Source organism: Miniopterus natalensis, chromosome 22 (genome assembly GCF_054644295.1).
Source record: "Miniopterus natalensis isolate mMinNat1 chromosome 22, mMinNat1.hap1, whole genome shotgun sequence".
Taxonomy (NCBI): domain Eukaryota; kingdom Metazoa; phylum Chordata; class Mammalia; order Chiroptera; family Miniopteridae; genus Miniopterus; species Miniopterus natalensis.
The window spans coordinates 13,194,232-13,209,107 of NC_142102.1; the positions used below are offsets into that span (position 1 = coordinate 13,194,232).

The 14,876-nt window shown below is 45.9% G+C and overlaps 1 protein-coding gene across 1 annotated transcript in view; it reads left to right on the forward strand.

The window, feature by feature from the left end:
• The window catches only part of ADAMTSL3 (ADAMTS like 3), a 63,444-nt gene that overhangs the window by 17,649 nt on the left and 30,919 nt on the right, over positions 1 to 14,876 (forward strand). The window contains exons 3-7 of the mRNA XM_087829243.1: positions 2,199 to 2,332; positions 4,192 to 4,237; positions 5,091 to 5,327; positions 8,815 to 8,941; positions 13,658 to 13,732. Coding sequence (XP_087685369.1) covers positions 2,199 to 2,332; positions 4,192 to 4,237; positions 5,091 to 5,327; positions 8,815 to 8,941; positions 13,658 to 13,732 — 619 coding nt within the window. The remainder of the gene's footprint in view (positions 1 to 2,198; positions 2,333 to 4,191; positions 4,238 to 5,090; positions 5,328 to 8,814; positions 8,942 to 13,657; positions 13,733 to 14,876) is intronic.

The following is a 14,876-nucleotide window of genomic DNA, read 5'->3' on the forward strand; positions in this document are numbered from 1 at the left end:
AAACAACAAAAACTGAAGATGTTAAAACAACCTCCTGGAGTCCTCCTCCCCACTAGAGGCCGCCACTGCCAACATTTTAATCAACCATTCACCGCTCATTCCTTTCTCTATGCGCCTACGTGTTTAAAAACAACATAGGCTTATAGGATTCTGTAATGATTGCCTTTTACCCCCCCCCCAAAAAAAACATTTAAAAGCAAAAAAGAAATTTCAAAAACCACAAGAGTTCAGATAAAACGAACCGAACGTCCACTATAGCATCACCTGGCTTCATCAAATTGAACGTTTTTGCTTCAGATCTTTTCAGGGGGTGAGGGAAATAAAACATCCAGTTGGCGCCCCTTTTGTGTGTTTCCCCCACAACATTTGCTCCCAGTCCCGCACCCTCCATTCTTAGAGGACATTCGGTGTGTTTATTTCCAGCCTATTTGCATGTTTACGCTGCATTTTTGTGTGTATACTCATATACCGACAGCTTTATCTGTAGGTAAAGAGCTAGAATGTGCTAAGTGTATTTTTGTTTGGACGTAATTAATCCCATTTGTATTTTCTTCTGTAGTTTCTACCTTTGTTGACACACGTAGGGCAGTCTTTCCTATATCAGGTTTATATGACTACTAATCTGTAATTTTCCCAGTGTTGTATGGTTTCGTCATTTTTAAGATAAAGTCCTCATAGATCTGGAATTCATTTCATTGTGTTTTCTGAAGACATTATCTATGATTTTTTTTTTTTTTTTAATTATTCATCATATTGACTTGTTGGCCCCACACGGTATCCTCATACTTGCGTCTGTTTCTAGACTCTTGTTTTTTAAAAATTTAATACATCAGACTGCGATCGCTGTGTCAATTCTATACTCTTTTAATTGAGGTGATTTCCCTCTCATTTCCATTTTTTTACAGTTTTTTGTTTTTTGGGTTTTTTTCCTTTGCTCTTGTAGGCATTTTAGTCCCCAGATGAACATCAGAATCATTTTCTATTAGGTTACAAAAAAAATTTCCTATGGGATTTTGATTGGAGTTGCTATAAATATATAGATTAATTTGGAGAGAATTAATATTTTGCAGTATTGGGTCTACACCTTTCTCCAATTATCCAAGTCTACTTTAGGTCCCTTAGTAAAGTTTTATCATTTTAACTAATAAACATCACTTTTTTACATATCTACAGGGTTGTCCCCCAAAAATGTAGACACACTTTAACAGCCGATAGCTCAATTTTGAAAAATAAAATGTACTTTAAGAAACACGGCCTTTGTAATTATTCAAAGCGTGTGTATACGTTTTGGGGGATACCCTATACATCTATATCTACGTCTTTCTCTATGTATTTTTAACTCGGAACTCCGCCTTTAGCTTTTCTCTGGGGCATCCTGACATATGTCAGTGGTGGTGAGTCCGGGATAAAAACCAAACCGAACTCTATTCATAAATGACCCTCCCCTATTTTCTTGGACCCCTAACGCTTTACTGACTTTGTTTTCTGGGAACGGAGCCTCTCTCAGGAGGTTGGTTCCACAAATCCTCATGCCGAAAAGGTTCTTGGAGTTAGCACCCGCCTGGCAGACAGGCACGTCCGAATTTCAAAGGTGAGAGCTTTTTTTTTTTTTAATCCACACGCGAGGATATTTTTTCCATTGCTTTTCGGAGACAGTGGAAGGGCGAGAGAGAGAGAGAAACATCGATGTGAGAGACACATCGACTGGGTGCCTCCTGCACGTACCCTGACTGGGGCCGGGGATCCAGCCTGCAACCGAGGCACGTGCCCTTGGCAGGAATCGAACCCCGGACCCTTCAGTCCTCAGGCCGAGGCTCTAACCACTGAGCCAAACCAGGCAGGGTCAAAGGTGAGAGCTTTGACACAAGCTGGGACCATGCTGTGCAAGTTATAAAACAACAACAATAATAATATTACTGGCATGTAGCCAGTTTGTTTAAATTTCGGGATAAAATTCCAGATTTAAACTCGAGCTTCGAAGCCATCTGGACAAGACCTTCGTACGGTGCACAGGCCCTGCGACGCCCGGGTTTTCCGTACACACCGATCTCGGGTGGTCTGTGTCCAGAGCGAAGCGTGTGCAGGCGACTTCGGCCTCTGTGAGCGGCTTAGTGTAGGGGACTCTGGGACAGCTCGGGACGGGCTGGGGCGTTTTTACGCGCCTGTCCGTAATGCACTGTGGCTCCTTCCTGTTCTAGACTTCGAGAAACACCCGCGCAGATGAAGACAAAGAGAAAGACGGCAACTGGGACGCCTGGGGAGACTGGAGTGACTGCTCGCGGACCTGCGGGGGCGGAGCCTCCTATTCTCTGCGCAGATGCTTGACCGGCAGGTGCGCGGGGGCCTCACCGCGCCGCTCAGTGGGATGCCAGTGCCCTTGGGCGCCCCGGGGGTGCCGTGAGGGGAGACAGCTGGCTGGTTGGCCTCCGAAGGCCCTGGCATGGGGGTGCACCATCTGCTGTCTAAATATCAGCCAGGCAGCAGCTGCCCCTTTGCATACCTGCCCACAGGAGGCTCCAGCTCGGAGGAGCCGGGGGCACTGTCGGGTCCGGAGGGGGGAAGGCCCGGCCCGGTCAGTCACTGGCCCAAAGCTGTCGAGACTCGGGTCAGGTGCAGGAGCGGTTTCCAGCGTGGAGACTGGAGCAGGGGAGCCCAGACGCTAGCATCTCTCTCTGGCCTCCGAACCAGAGGGGTCAGAATAATTTGCCGTGACTGGTAAGGCTCGGGCGAAAAAGGAGTGGCCTTTGTCTTTTTAAAAATAGTATGTACTGGGCTGTGGCCTGTTTGGCTCAGCAGTTGGAGCATCAGCCCGAAGACCGAAGGGTCTCAGGTTCGATTCGGGCCAAGGGCATATACCTGGGTTGCAGGCTCGATCCCCGGGCCCCCGTCGAGGCCACCGATCGATGTGTCTCTCTGTCCCTCCTTTCTACTTTCCCTGAAAAGCAGTGGAAAAACGATTCTCACGTGAGAATTAAAAAACAAAACCAAATTATGCGTATATTTGATTATATGTATAATTAAGTGACTGTAACAGATTATAGGGCTGTAAACTTCGGGGCCCTTTTATTAATGTTTTTAGTGTAGCCTCACGTGGAACCGACATATGTTTTTTATATATTTGTAAATTTACGACTTCAGAAGTCTTCAGTTTCAGGGTGTGATGGATGCCGTAACGGACAGAGAATACATAATTGCGAAACGACGGTCTTGACTTTTCATACACTCCTGATAACCATTAGCCCTTGGGTATCATAATTTAGAACGAAATTTAAAAAACTTGGAAGTCGTCATTTCTGCAGCTCCGTCGCTCGGAGCCAGAGGAGTGATGTCCAGAAAGAGCTGGCAGGTTCCTGCTGCGGGAATTCAGGCTCCAGCGTCCTCAGCTGTGAAATCGCTTGCATTTCATCTGATGCCTTTTTCTTAAAGTGGTCGTTCATCTCATACTAGACTGTGACCCCAAATGTGCCGTGGCGACAGCCGCCGGTCAGGGGCCTTAGTGTGGGTTGGGTTGGACGGAGTCGAGGTGGGTTAAAAAAAAGACCTCACTACTGCCCGGCTGGCGTGGCTCAGTCGTCCTCTGAACCAGGAGGTCACGGGTTCAATTCCCGGTCAGGGCACGTGTCCGGGTTTCCGGCTGGATCCCCAGCAGGGGGCGAGCAGGAGGCAGCCGATCAATGACTCTCTCATCATTGATGTTTCTCTCTCCCTCTCCCTTCTTCTTTCTAAAATCAATAAAAACATATTAAAAAGTAAAAATAAAGCGATTCTGCCCTGAGATTTTGGAGCCTCCTGCTCGATGAATAGTTATTCTTAGAATTTAACCTTTAAAAGACGGCATTTAAATTCAGCTCTGCAGGCATTTACTTTTTTGCCTCTATCTTATCTATTTTTTGAGTTATTTATGAAAAGTAAAAACATTTATAAAGAAAATGTATTGTTTATTATTAAGGTTATCTTTTAACATATGTTACTGATGTTAAAAAATATAAAAATTACATTTACAATTTAAATTACATTTTGCCAGGAACTAAAGTTCCCTTTCGTCCGATAAAGGTTAAACTTTGACTTTTTGAGAGGTAAGGTGCACCACAAAAAGCTTTACAGGGCCTCGTTTTGGCTTTTTTTTTTTTTTTTTTTTTTAGCTGCTTGCCGCTTCCATGAAATCACTGTTTTCCTTTTTTTTTCCGTTAGGAATTGCGAAGGGCAGAATATTCGATACAAGACGTGCAGCAATCATGTAAGTTCTGGAATAAAAAATATATAATCTAATAAGACAGATTCGTGGTTTCAGTTATAACACTGTCATGGGGACTTTTTTTTTTTTTTTTTGTAAAGCTCGCGGTCTCTCGGTACCTTTGTGGAAATTTCGAATAATTGTTTAATCGACAAGAGGTTTTGTGTATCTCATACCTTCGATTCATGCTACCACCCTTTTAGGCCCGTGTTACATTTATGATCTAATTTGGGAAGCGTTTCATAATTCCTGAATTCAGAGAAACGATACCTAATTCCTGAAAACGCCTTCCGGGGTTCAGGGGGCTTTTCTGTGCAGCATCTCAGTGGCCCTCGGAGGCACTCGAGGTGTGGGTGTGTCTCTTTCGCAAATGAGGGTGCTGGGGCTCAGGGAGGTGAAACTATTCTTTAAAGGTGAACTCCGTCCGTCCTGCTCCCAGCACCTGTCCTGCCCACTGTTAAGGAGAGCTACAGGTCACTCAAGAAACACACGAGAAATTTTTTCTTCTAAATTTATTGATTTCAGAGAGAGGGGGAGAGAGAGAGAAACATCAATGATGAGAGTCACGGATCGGCTGCCTCCTGCTCGCCCCCTGCTGGGGGTCGAGGAGCCTGCACCCCGGGCATGTGCCCTGACTGGGAATCGAACTGCAACCTCTTGGTTCATGGGTTGACGTTCAACCACTGAGCCACGCCGGCCGGGCCAGTTTTGAATGTTTAGAAGAGATGAGGTCACTCCCAGGAGAGGGGCAGGTGGGGTCCGGCCTCCTGGGACTCTGGAGAACCTGCCCAGCTCCCCGTGGGGGGCGCTCCTCTCACTGGGTGACCTGCGTGTGGCCCTTGTCCTCTGTCCCCAGGACTGCCCTCCGGATGCAGAGGACTTCAGAGCCCAGCAGTGCTCCGCCTACAATGACGTCCAGTATCAGGGGCGGTACTACGAGTGGCTCCCACGGTATAATGATCCGGCCGCCCCCTGCGCGCTCAAGTGTCACGCCCGGGGACAAAATCTGGTGGTGGAGCTGGCGCCCAAGGTCCTGGATGGGACGCGTTGCCACACCGACTCCCTGGACATGTGCATCAGCGGCATCTGTCAGGTGAGCCATGCCCTTCCCCCCCGAGGTGGCACGCCCACTTTCAAGAAATAATCTTTTCTTCGCTTTTATTCATGCACACGAAATATCATTTTTCATGTTAAAACTATTTTAGAGAGTATTCCTCGCCTTTTAAGTTAGTTTCGCTTACTTAAAATAGTTTAAATTTTTGCCCAGGTGGAATCCAAAGATTGCAACAGGAAACCTCGTAGGATTGGTCTAGGACATTTATTCCAAGAAGCACTGCTCATATATTTTATTTTATTTATTTTAAAATATATATATATATATATGTCTTGATTTCAGAGAGAGGCAGGGAAAGGGGAGAGAGAGAGAAACATAATGATGAGAGTCATTGATCAGCTGCCTCCTGCACGCCCCTGACAGGGCATCGAACCCACAACCTGGGTGTGTGCCCTGACTGGGAATCAAACCTCGATCTCCTGGATCCTAGGCCGATGCTCAACCACTGAGCCACACCTGCCTGGCACTGCTCATAGATTTAAAATATTTCTTCAGGTTATCGCCAAATCTTGTGTAACTCATCTCATGAACTACATGAATCTTGTCTTCTTAATTCATACTCTCCGGTGCCTGGCTCTATAGAAATTCTTATTGAGTAGATGTTAATAAATATTATTGAAATATTTATCCATTTAGTGGTTTTTAAGTCCAGATCATTGGAGGTCTTGACTTCGAGAGATGCCCCAGAAACTGAAGACACTCCAGGCAGTTTTTAAAAGTTGCTTGTAGTTGATTAGGATGGGATCCTAGAGCCAAAATTCAGTAGTTTCTCAATTTCAAGGGCAGGTCTTGGCTTATACCCTGTGAGTCACAGGGCAACCAGACCTCCTCTTCAGATATTTTTTTTTTTCTGTGATGTTTTCACATGCTTTTTTTGGCTCTAAGATTTGGATGAACTGTAACTTAAAAAAAAAAAAAAAAAGTTATGAAACAAACATAAGAGCTCAGGGAGGTCTTCGATTGCCCAAGATCTTGCAAGACCCCAAATGCTTTTCCAAACAAGCCCATCCTAGCTACTAAGAAGCCCACACCCTCCCTGGGACGACCGGAGGAGAGAGGGCGATTCTGACTCTCATGAAATGCAAAGTGCTCAGGGACCCCAACGTGTGAGGACAGAGCTTGGCCCAGGAACCTCCTGCCTGCAGTTTAATGGTGGAATATTACTCCCCTTGGGGAGGGTTGCATGGACACAAGTTACTCATTGATTGAATCCCAACCCTGAGAGTGTTTCCAAAATCAATCACTCTTAAGTTGTTCCACATGTACTTGTAAATATGACTATAATGGCCCCTGTTACTGGGCTCTTGACAACCTATCTGCTGATACCAAAAATGAGAAAGGTGTACCGTGATGTTAAGATGTGGGTGTCATTTGGGGAGAAAAAGGGACATCTGTATTATTTTAAAGAATAAAATTAAAATAAATAAATAAATAAAAATGTTTATTTATTTAAAAAAAAAAAAAAAGATGTGGGTGTCAGATGACCTCGGTTGTTAAAAACCATTACGGACACGATACGCTAGCTGGGTCGTGTCAGAAGGTCGTTTAACCTCCGTAACATCCAGATACCTTGTTTGTAAAACAGAGATAAGAGATATCAAGTATATTATAAGGTAGCCGTGAAGATTAAATGAAATAATGTCTTTGTAACGGGCTTGGCACAATGCCTGGCGCGTGGCAAGCCTTCAGTAAAAATCAACGATTGCTATTAATAGTTTATTACGCTCTTTGCAAAATCATACACTCAGGATGAAAGGATCTTCGGAGTCTCATGGAATAAGTTGGTCTCTCCTCCCGTTTTCCCACCAAGAAGTCTCCTGGCCCATGGTTGAGAACTTACCGTTCGACACCTCTAACTCTTTGGACTTTCTCATAGTGAATTAAATTGAGGCGTAAACCTGTAGCTTTCACCGTTTGGAAATGCACAGAGCAAAATGTAAACCCTTCCCCGCCACCCCCGACTGCCCTGTGTGAATGAGAAAATATCTCTAATCGTAGGGTTTTCTTCAACTTCCTTGGAACTTTTCCCTCAACTCCCCTTAAAGCTTTCGTTTCATCTTTCTCCTTCCCTTCAGCACCAGAATTTTGGAAAGAATCTGCGGCTGGTTTCAACTTCTTCCAGTTTTTATATTCAGCACCTTGGATATAGTGTCTGATTGTACCACTGCCCAACACTGAAGCACGGGGGCCTCTCCACCCCGGAGTCAAAACACAATGAAAAACAGATAGTAAAATTCTTCCCCCTTCACTGAGACCTTTGTAATGTCCTAATCACTCTCCTGAGCGTTTTACAGATATTTTCTCGTTCAGTCCTTCCTAGGCCCTTTATGAAGTACGGACTGTCATCCCTATTTCCTTCTTGAGGAAAATGCCTCTGAAAGTTTGAATTGTTCAACATCCTGTCGCTGGAAAGGGGTGGCAGGGCGGGGTTGGGTTTTGTCTTTAAACAGCAGGTAAATAAATGGGAATAAAGATGAGTGAGTGCGGGGAGGTAGAAACGATCACATTAGTTAATATTATTGGGGATATTATATAAACGACATATTGGTGAAATAAGAAATAGAAGACGTAGCCCCTTTTGTTACAGAAGGAAGCTCACAATCCAACAAACACATACGCGCACACAAATAACTCACAAAAAATCATAAGTCACTGGAGTCTGAAGGATAGCAGCGTAACTGTATTCTATATGAGACATCGCTCTCATTCACCCCTTTCTTACATTCAAAAAATTTTTTATAAAGAGAAATATAGAGATATAATGACATAAAGGTGGAGATATACAGGTATAGCTATCCATAATGATAAAGAGGAGGGGATATTAAGATACAGATATATAGAGGGATATGGGCAGATAGATAGTGAGACACAAGTATATGGAGATTGAGATGAAAATAGAGAAAAAAATGTATTTTAAACTATGGACCAAAAGGTTATAGCTTTGGACCACATGCATGTTGATTTTCAGTTTTTCAAAACTGAAAGTTAGACATTTTCTCTCCATGGCTTCAGGATAATGATCGTTTGGGAAGGAGATGAGAAAGTAGTGGAACGGGGTGGAACAGGTCATTGGGGAGAAAAAGGGACATCTGTAATATTTTAAACAAAAATAAAATTAAAAAAAAAAAAAGTAGGTCTAGGGTAGACGGAGGAAGAGAGGGAAGGGGAGGGGAGAGGGGAGAGAGGAAACTTTATCTGTAAATTTCTACTTATTTTATACACACAAAAATATCTGAATAAACTTGTAAATAGAATAAGAGTGGGGGTGTGAGGGGACAGCTTCAGTTCTTCCCTTTTAATTATTTGGGCCTCGAATGGAATCATGCTCTACTCGGAAGCTTCGTATTATTCCTATTTTTAAAAGCTGTGTTCTCATAGAGGGGAACCAACTCATGCATTTGAGGAGGAAATCGCGTTCCGCCTCCCGTGTTCTCACCGGGTCCTGACACCCTGCTCTCTGTCCCAGGCGGTGGGCTGTGACCGGCAGCTGGGGAGTCACGCCAAGGAAGACAACTGCGGGGTCTGCGCTGGCGACGGCGCCACCTGCAGGCTCGTGCGGGGACAGTCCAAGTCGCACGTCTCTCCTGAGAAAAGTAGGTTTCAAACCCAGTACGTAAAACAAAATGTGCTTTAGACCGTCTGTTAGTTATTAGAATGACATTTTCCTGACGCTAAGCTTTTCGGTTGGGAAAGAGCTTTTGACCAGTTTCCTGGAAGCCGGATATCTTCTGAAAACTATCAGATTTTTGTCCGTTACTTCTTCCAAGAGCACCTGTTTCTGTGAACCGTTGCCAACACAGAGTGTGACTATTTTTACATACTTGCCGATTTTTAAAAACCTGTTTTTATTGATTTCAGAGAGAGGAAGGGAGAGCGAGAGAGAGAGAAACATCAATGATGAGAGTCATTGATCGGCTGCCTCCTGCACGCCCCCTGCTGGGGATCGAGGAACCTGCAACCCGGGCATGTGCCCTGACCAGGAATCGAACCCTGACCTCCTGGTTCATAGGTTGACACTCAACCACTGAGCCATGCCAGCCGGGCCTGTTTGTACTTAGTAAGATAGCTCCCCGTCCCCCTCTCTTTCTCACACACACACAAACACGCACATTGATTTTCAGTTTTTAAATTATAGATTGAAAAACCTATAGAAAGGCATTTTCTCTCAATGAAAATGTGCATGTTCCCACGTGCTCCACATATTGCCATTCTGATTTTTTGAGGCATGGACCTCAGACCTCTGATTCTAGTTCAGAGCATTCCGGGTTAAGAGCCCCCAAAAACCTAATGTCTTTGGCTAATTTCTGCAAAGAAGTGAGTGCAACTGGGTTTTACAGACAAATCCTCGAGCCTGGTCGTGGCTGTGGGCATCCCGCAGGCACGCCGCCCAGTTCTGTCTGCGTGGGCCTGGGCAAAGGCCAGCGTCAGCCGAGGTTCCTGTCCGCGTGAAAACACGGTGCGTCTAGCCCTTGCTTTCCACGACGGCACCTTCTTTCTGTTACTGCTCCGAAGCTGGCCCGCCGAGGCCGGATTTGGCTGGGATTTTCCACGGGCCATATGGAAGCACTTTCCTGTAATCACGCTCTGTGTGAAAGAAATGTGGGACGTGGAGCCACGTCTCCCCCCGAGTGTGCATCGCCGGGCCCGCAGCGTCCACGACGCGCCTGGGACGCACGCTGAGTGGGGACACGGCGGGGAGACGCTCTTGGCGCAGCCCTGACCTGGGGACCGAGAGCAGGGTTGCTCACGGGCTGTAGTTTCCATCCCGCTGTGCGGCGGCTTCAAGGTGTAAGAGCCTGGAGCCAAAAACCTTTGCTATGAGAAAAATCAGAAACCCATCCAGATACAACACATAAATTTCCTGTGCAGAGGGAGGAGAGAGACTGAGCTAACAACTGGCATAAACAGCGTTGGATGTTGGAACAGGGGGCTGGAGGCCACTCGGTCGGTGTTCAAAGAGAAAGCTCTAAAAACGGCAGCGAGGTGGCAGACGTGTTGATCCGGAGAGTCCCGGCTTGGCACTTAGGGACCCGGTTGTGTTTCCAGGTTTGTCCCTTACTTTGGGACGCACATAAGGACGCATGTGCATGAGGCCAGTAAGTAAGTTAGGCCAGTAAATAAGCTCAGCTCGCCTGGCATGGAATCTTGCACCTTTTTACCCGGCGGCGAGTAAGTGCCGCTGGTACCTGTTGGTACTGGGATGCCCGAGGCGGGCCGGGAACACCAGCAGTGTTTCCATGGAGTTGTTTTTATTATTATTAGTATTATTATTAGCATTTATTCAGATACCTTGCTTCCTGTTTAAAAAACTCCCTTAGCCCTGCCTGGTGTGGTTCAGTGGTTAGAGTGTTGGCCACGCACCAAAGGGTCACAGGTTTGATTCCCGGTCAAGGGCAGGTACCTGGGTTGCAGGTTTGCTCCCCAACTGCGTGCGGGAGGCAACCAGTCGATGTGTCTCTCACATCGATGTTTTTTAATCTCTCTCTTCCCTCCTCCCTCCCTCTCTCCCTTCCACTCTCTCTGAAAAGCAATGGAAAAAATATACTCCAGTGAGAATTAACAAAAAACAAAACAAAACACAGCTCCCTTATTCCTTGGGAATGGGGAGTGGGAGGAGGGGGTGCGTGTGTGTTTGAATCCAAATAGCAGGAGGAAAGAAATGCAGGGTCAAGAAAAGTAACGTGCAAAATGCTGGACAGGAGCTTTTGTTCAGCAAAAAACAACCAAGCGTGTTAAAAAAAGACAAAAACACAACAAAAATCAGAAATAAAACCAATGTTTTTTTTTAAAAAAGTGGAAATGAGGTCAAATTGCGAGTAACTAAAACATCTCTTTCCTTGCGTTATCGGGGCAGGTATCTGTTTAGGCTGGTGTAGTTCTAGTTGGACTTTATAGTGAAAGTAAATGATCCGATATAAATTTACAGACCTTCTGGGGCTGAAACTGATGTTTATTGATTAGTTAATGTTGTGTGGACAATCCATTTCCTGCATGTCTTGGTGCTTAGTCAGGCTGTGATCTGCCGCAGGAAATGAGGCATAGAAAAAATACGGCGGACCAGCTGGACTTGAGCATTTGTGTGTGGGAGGGAAGTGAGTGGAAGCAAATTTTGCGGGTCCTTAGGCCAGCCCAGCGGCTGCAAAATCAAAACAAGGGCAACCCATGCAGAGAACGTCTGTGATCAGTGTCTGAGTTGGAGTTAAAACTTGGTGTCAGAGTCGAAGGGTTAAGAGTGTCACTTTTGGTTCTGACCCCAGCTCTACTGATTTGGAAGTCTCTGATCTTACGTCACTTAAACTTGGAAAACTTTAGTTTTCTTAATGGTAGAAATGGGTGTTTATTGGACTGAATGAGGTCATTTATCTTAAGTTAGTTACTTAGCATCATTCCTGGGGACATACTAAGTGTTCGGCATGGTTTTAATAATTTACACTTATCAAGACCTCATTAGACCTTCTCAACAACCCTTCAAACAAATACCTTGTCTTCATCTTATAGATATAACAGGCACAGAGAAGGTAAGAAATGTGCCCAAGGTCACACAGCAGTTGAAAGTGGCAGAGCTGGTATTGTAGCCCAGGTTGTCTGGCTCCAGGGTCTTTGATCTTAACCACTATTCCATAGTGCCTGTCACTAGACGTTTGTAAAATACTGCAAATGACTTTTAAGCATGACGAGGGGGAGCCGTGGAAAATGGCACAGTGGTTGACAGTATCAAGGATCTCGTACCCCAAATTTCACTAGAAAAGTTTTGGAGAAGTTCTAAATAATGGAAGTGGTCAGCAGGAACCAGTTACCACCACCATCACCACCACCACCACCACCATCACCACCATCACCACCACCACCATCACCACCACCACCATCACCACCACCACCACCACCAGCATCACCACCATCATCACCACCACCACCACCATCACCATCACCACCATCAGCATCACCACCATCACCACCACCACCACCATCACCACCACCACCACCACCACCACCAGCATCACCACCACCACCACCACCATCACCACCACCACCACCATCACCACCACCACCAGCATCACCACCACCACCACCACCATCACCATCACCATCACCACCACCACCACCATCACCATCACCACCACCACCATCACCACCACCACCAGCATCACCACCACCACCACCACCATCACCATCACCATCACCACCACCACCACCACCACCACCACCACCACCAGCATCACCACCATCACCATCACCACCATCACCATCACCACCATCACCACCACCACCATCACCATCACCACCACCACCACCACCACCACCACCACCAGCATCACCACCATCACCATCACCACCATCACCATCACCACCATCACCACCATCACCATCACCACCATCACCATCACCACCATCACCACCATCACCATCACCACCACCACCACCACCACCACCATCACCACCATCACCACCATCATCACCATCACCACCATCACCATCATCACCATCATCATCACCATCACCACCACCACCACCACCACCATCACCATCATTGTTACTTAAGAAGAAATTGAAAGAAATAAGACTACTACGGTGAGAGTTTATAGCACACTTGTCAGTAAAAATAACACATAAAATCTCTACAGTATAATTATTCCTGTTACATCAACAGGCATGTGTCAGGCATCACATTTCGAGGGTATAGACGATCTTCGTAAGCATTTACGGGCCATTTACAAAAACTGATTCTATGCTAGATTCCAAAGAAGACTGTAAAAAAAAAAAAATCTCAGTGAAACAGAAACCTCCGGAAAAGATCTCACTGTGCAGCTGCACCCCCCGGTCCCTTGCCCCCTCCCCCTACAGAGACACAGTGTGTCTTTCTTTCCAGGCTGGTTAATCCCTCCACCTGTGTTGTGCATCCCACCCCCTCTGCTTTCCCAGAGTCCCACTCCGCTCATCATCCCTGCTCCCTCCTTTATCTCTTCTCCCCCTCCCTTAAATATGGAATAAAGATGACCCCATCTCTTCCATATTAAATGAGTTTAATTTTTTTGTGATTTTTGTTAATGTTTTTATTGATTTCAGAGAGAGGAAGGGAGAGACAGAGAGAGAAACATCAGTGATGAGAGTCATTGATCGGCTGCCTCCTGCGCGCCCCCTGCTGGGGATCATGTGCCCTGACCGGGAATCGAACCTTGACCTCCTGGTTCGTAGGTCGATGCTCCACCACTGAGCCACTCCGGCCGGGCGACACCCCCAGTTTTGACTGACCTTGCGTGTTTTATGGGCCTTTAGTGCACAAATTTTACGACATTTATGTCCTTTCCCAGGGGAGGAAAACGTGATTGCCGTTCCTTTGGGGAGCCGCAGTGTGAGAATTACCGTGAAAGGACCCGCGCACCTCTGTGAGTAGGATTTCATCTTAGCATCGTTTATTTCCTGAAAGTTTATTTAGCCCCCCCCCCCAAAAAAAATCTTCCTTTGTGTCAAATGGGTGTGTGGACAAACACCTCAAGGCCGTTGACTCTGGAATAGTCTGTATCAGTGGGAAATTGACCCATTTGGGATGAATCCCTCAGGGGAGAGGAAATCAAGTTGTATGTGCAATAAGCTATTTTTATGGAGAAAGTAAACTAGGGCTCGAGAGCCTTCTGGAGGTCTCAGCAGTTTGAACAAAAACATCAGACAAAATGAAAACCACACCAGTGGATGCAGCTGACGAAGGTGAGCTTTTTTGCCAGGATATCAGGATTTCAGGTCCCCGGGCACTGAGCGTAAACACTGGTTTCCCAAGAACACTGGGAGTTGGAAACAGTGCAGAATCGTTTGGCCAAAGAATTATTTTGCCCAAAGTATTTTTTCTTCGGCCAAAGTCAGGTAGCATCTCCTCTGGCTTCGTTTCTCCGGTGTCTTGGGACCTGAAGGAACTGGAAATACCAACGTTTGTCTCCTCCTGTCCCAAGGTCTCCTTGTGGCCACAGGCTGGACTTTCTTAGTCTTTTTTGCCAAGACTGGCCCCCTGGCCTTGAAGAATCTCACTGTGTTCAACTCTCTCTTCTTACACAAAGTACAAAACACTATTTTAAAATCACGCAAATCAAGGTTCACTCCACCTAAGGGCTACATATTTTGCTTTTTTATTTGGCCCCGAACACCATTTAGATTTTTCAATTATTAAAATTTTTCAGGACCAAAGGCCTCTTACGTGTTTGGTAGCTTTTAAGTGTGTGTGTGTGTGGGGGGGGGGGGTTTGTGGGGAAGGCAACCAGTAATCGATGTGTGTCTCTCTCACATCAATGTTTCTTTCTCCCCCCCTTCCACTCTCTCTGAAAAGCAATGGAAAAAATATCCTCGGGTAAAGATAAAAAAAAAAAAAAAAAAAATCCCATTTCTCCAAAGCTGACAGACCTGTAGCTCGAAACACTCCCCTTTCGGAAAGTCTCGCAGTTGACCCTAGAAATGTTCCCGAAAGTTATCCCCTGCTGGCGGATACCACTGGCTTTGTTTACAAAGGACTTAGCTACCATTTCTGGGCCTCTAAATATAGAC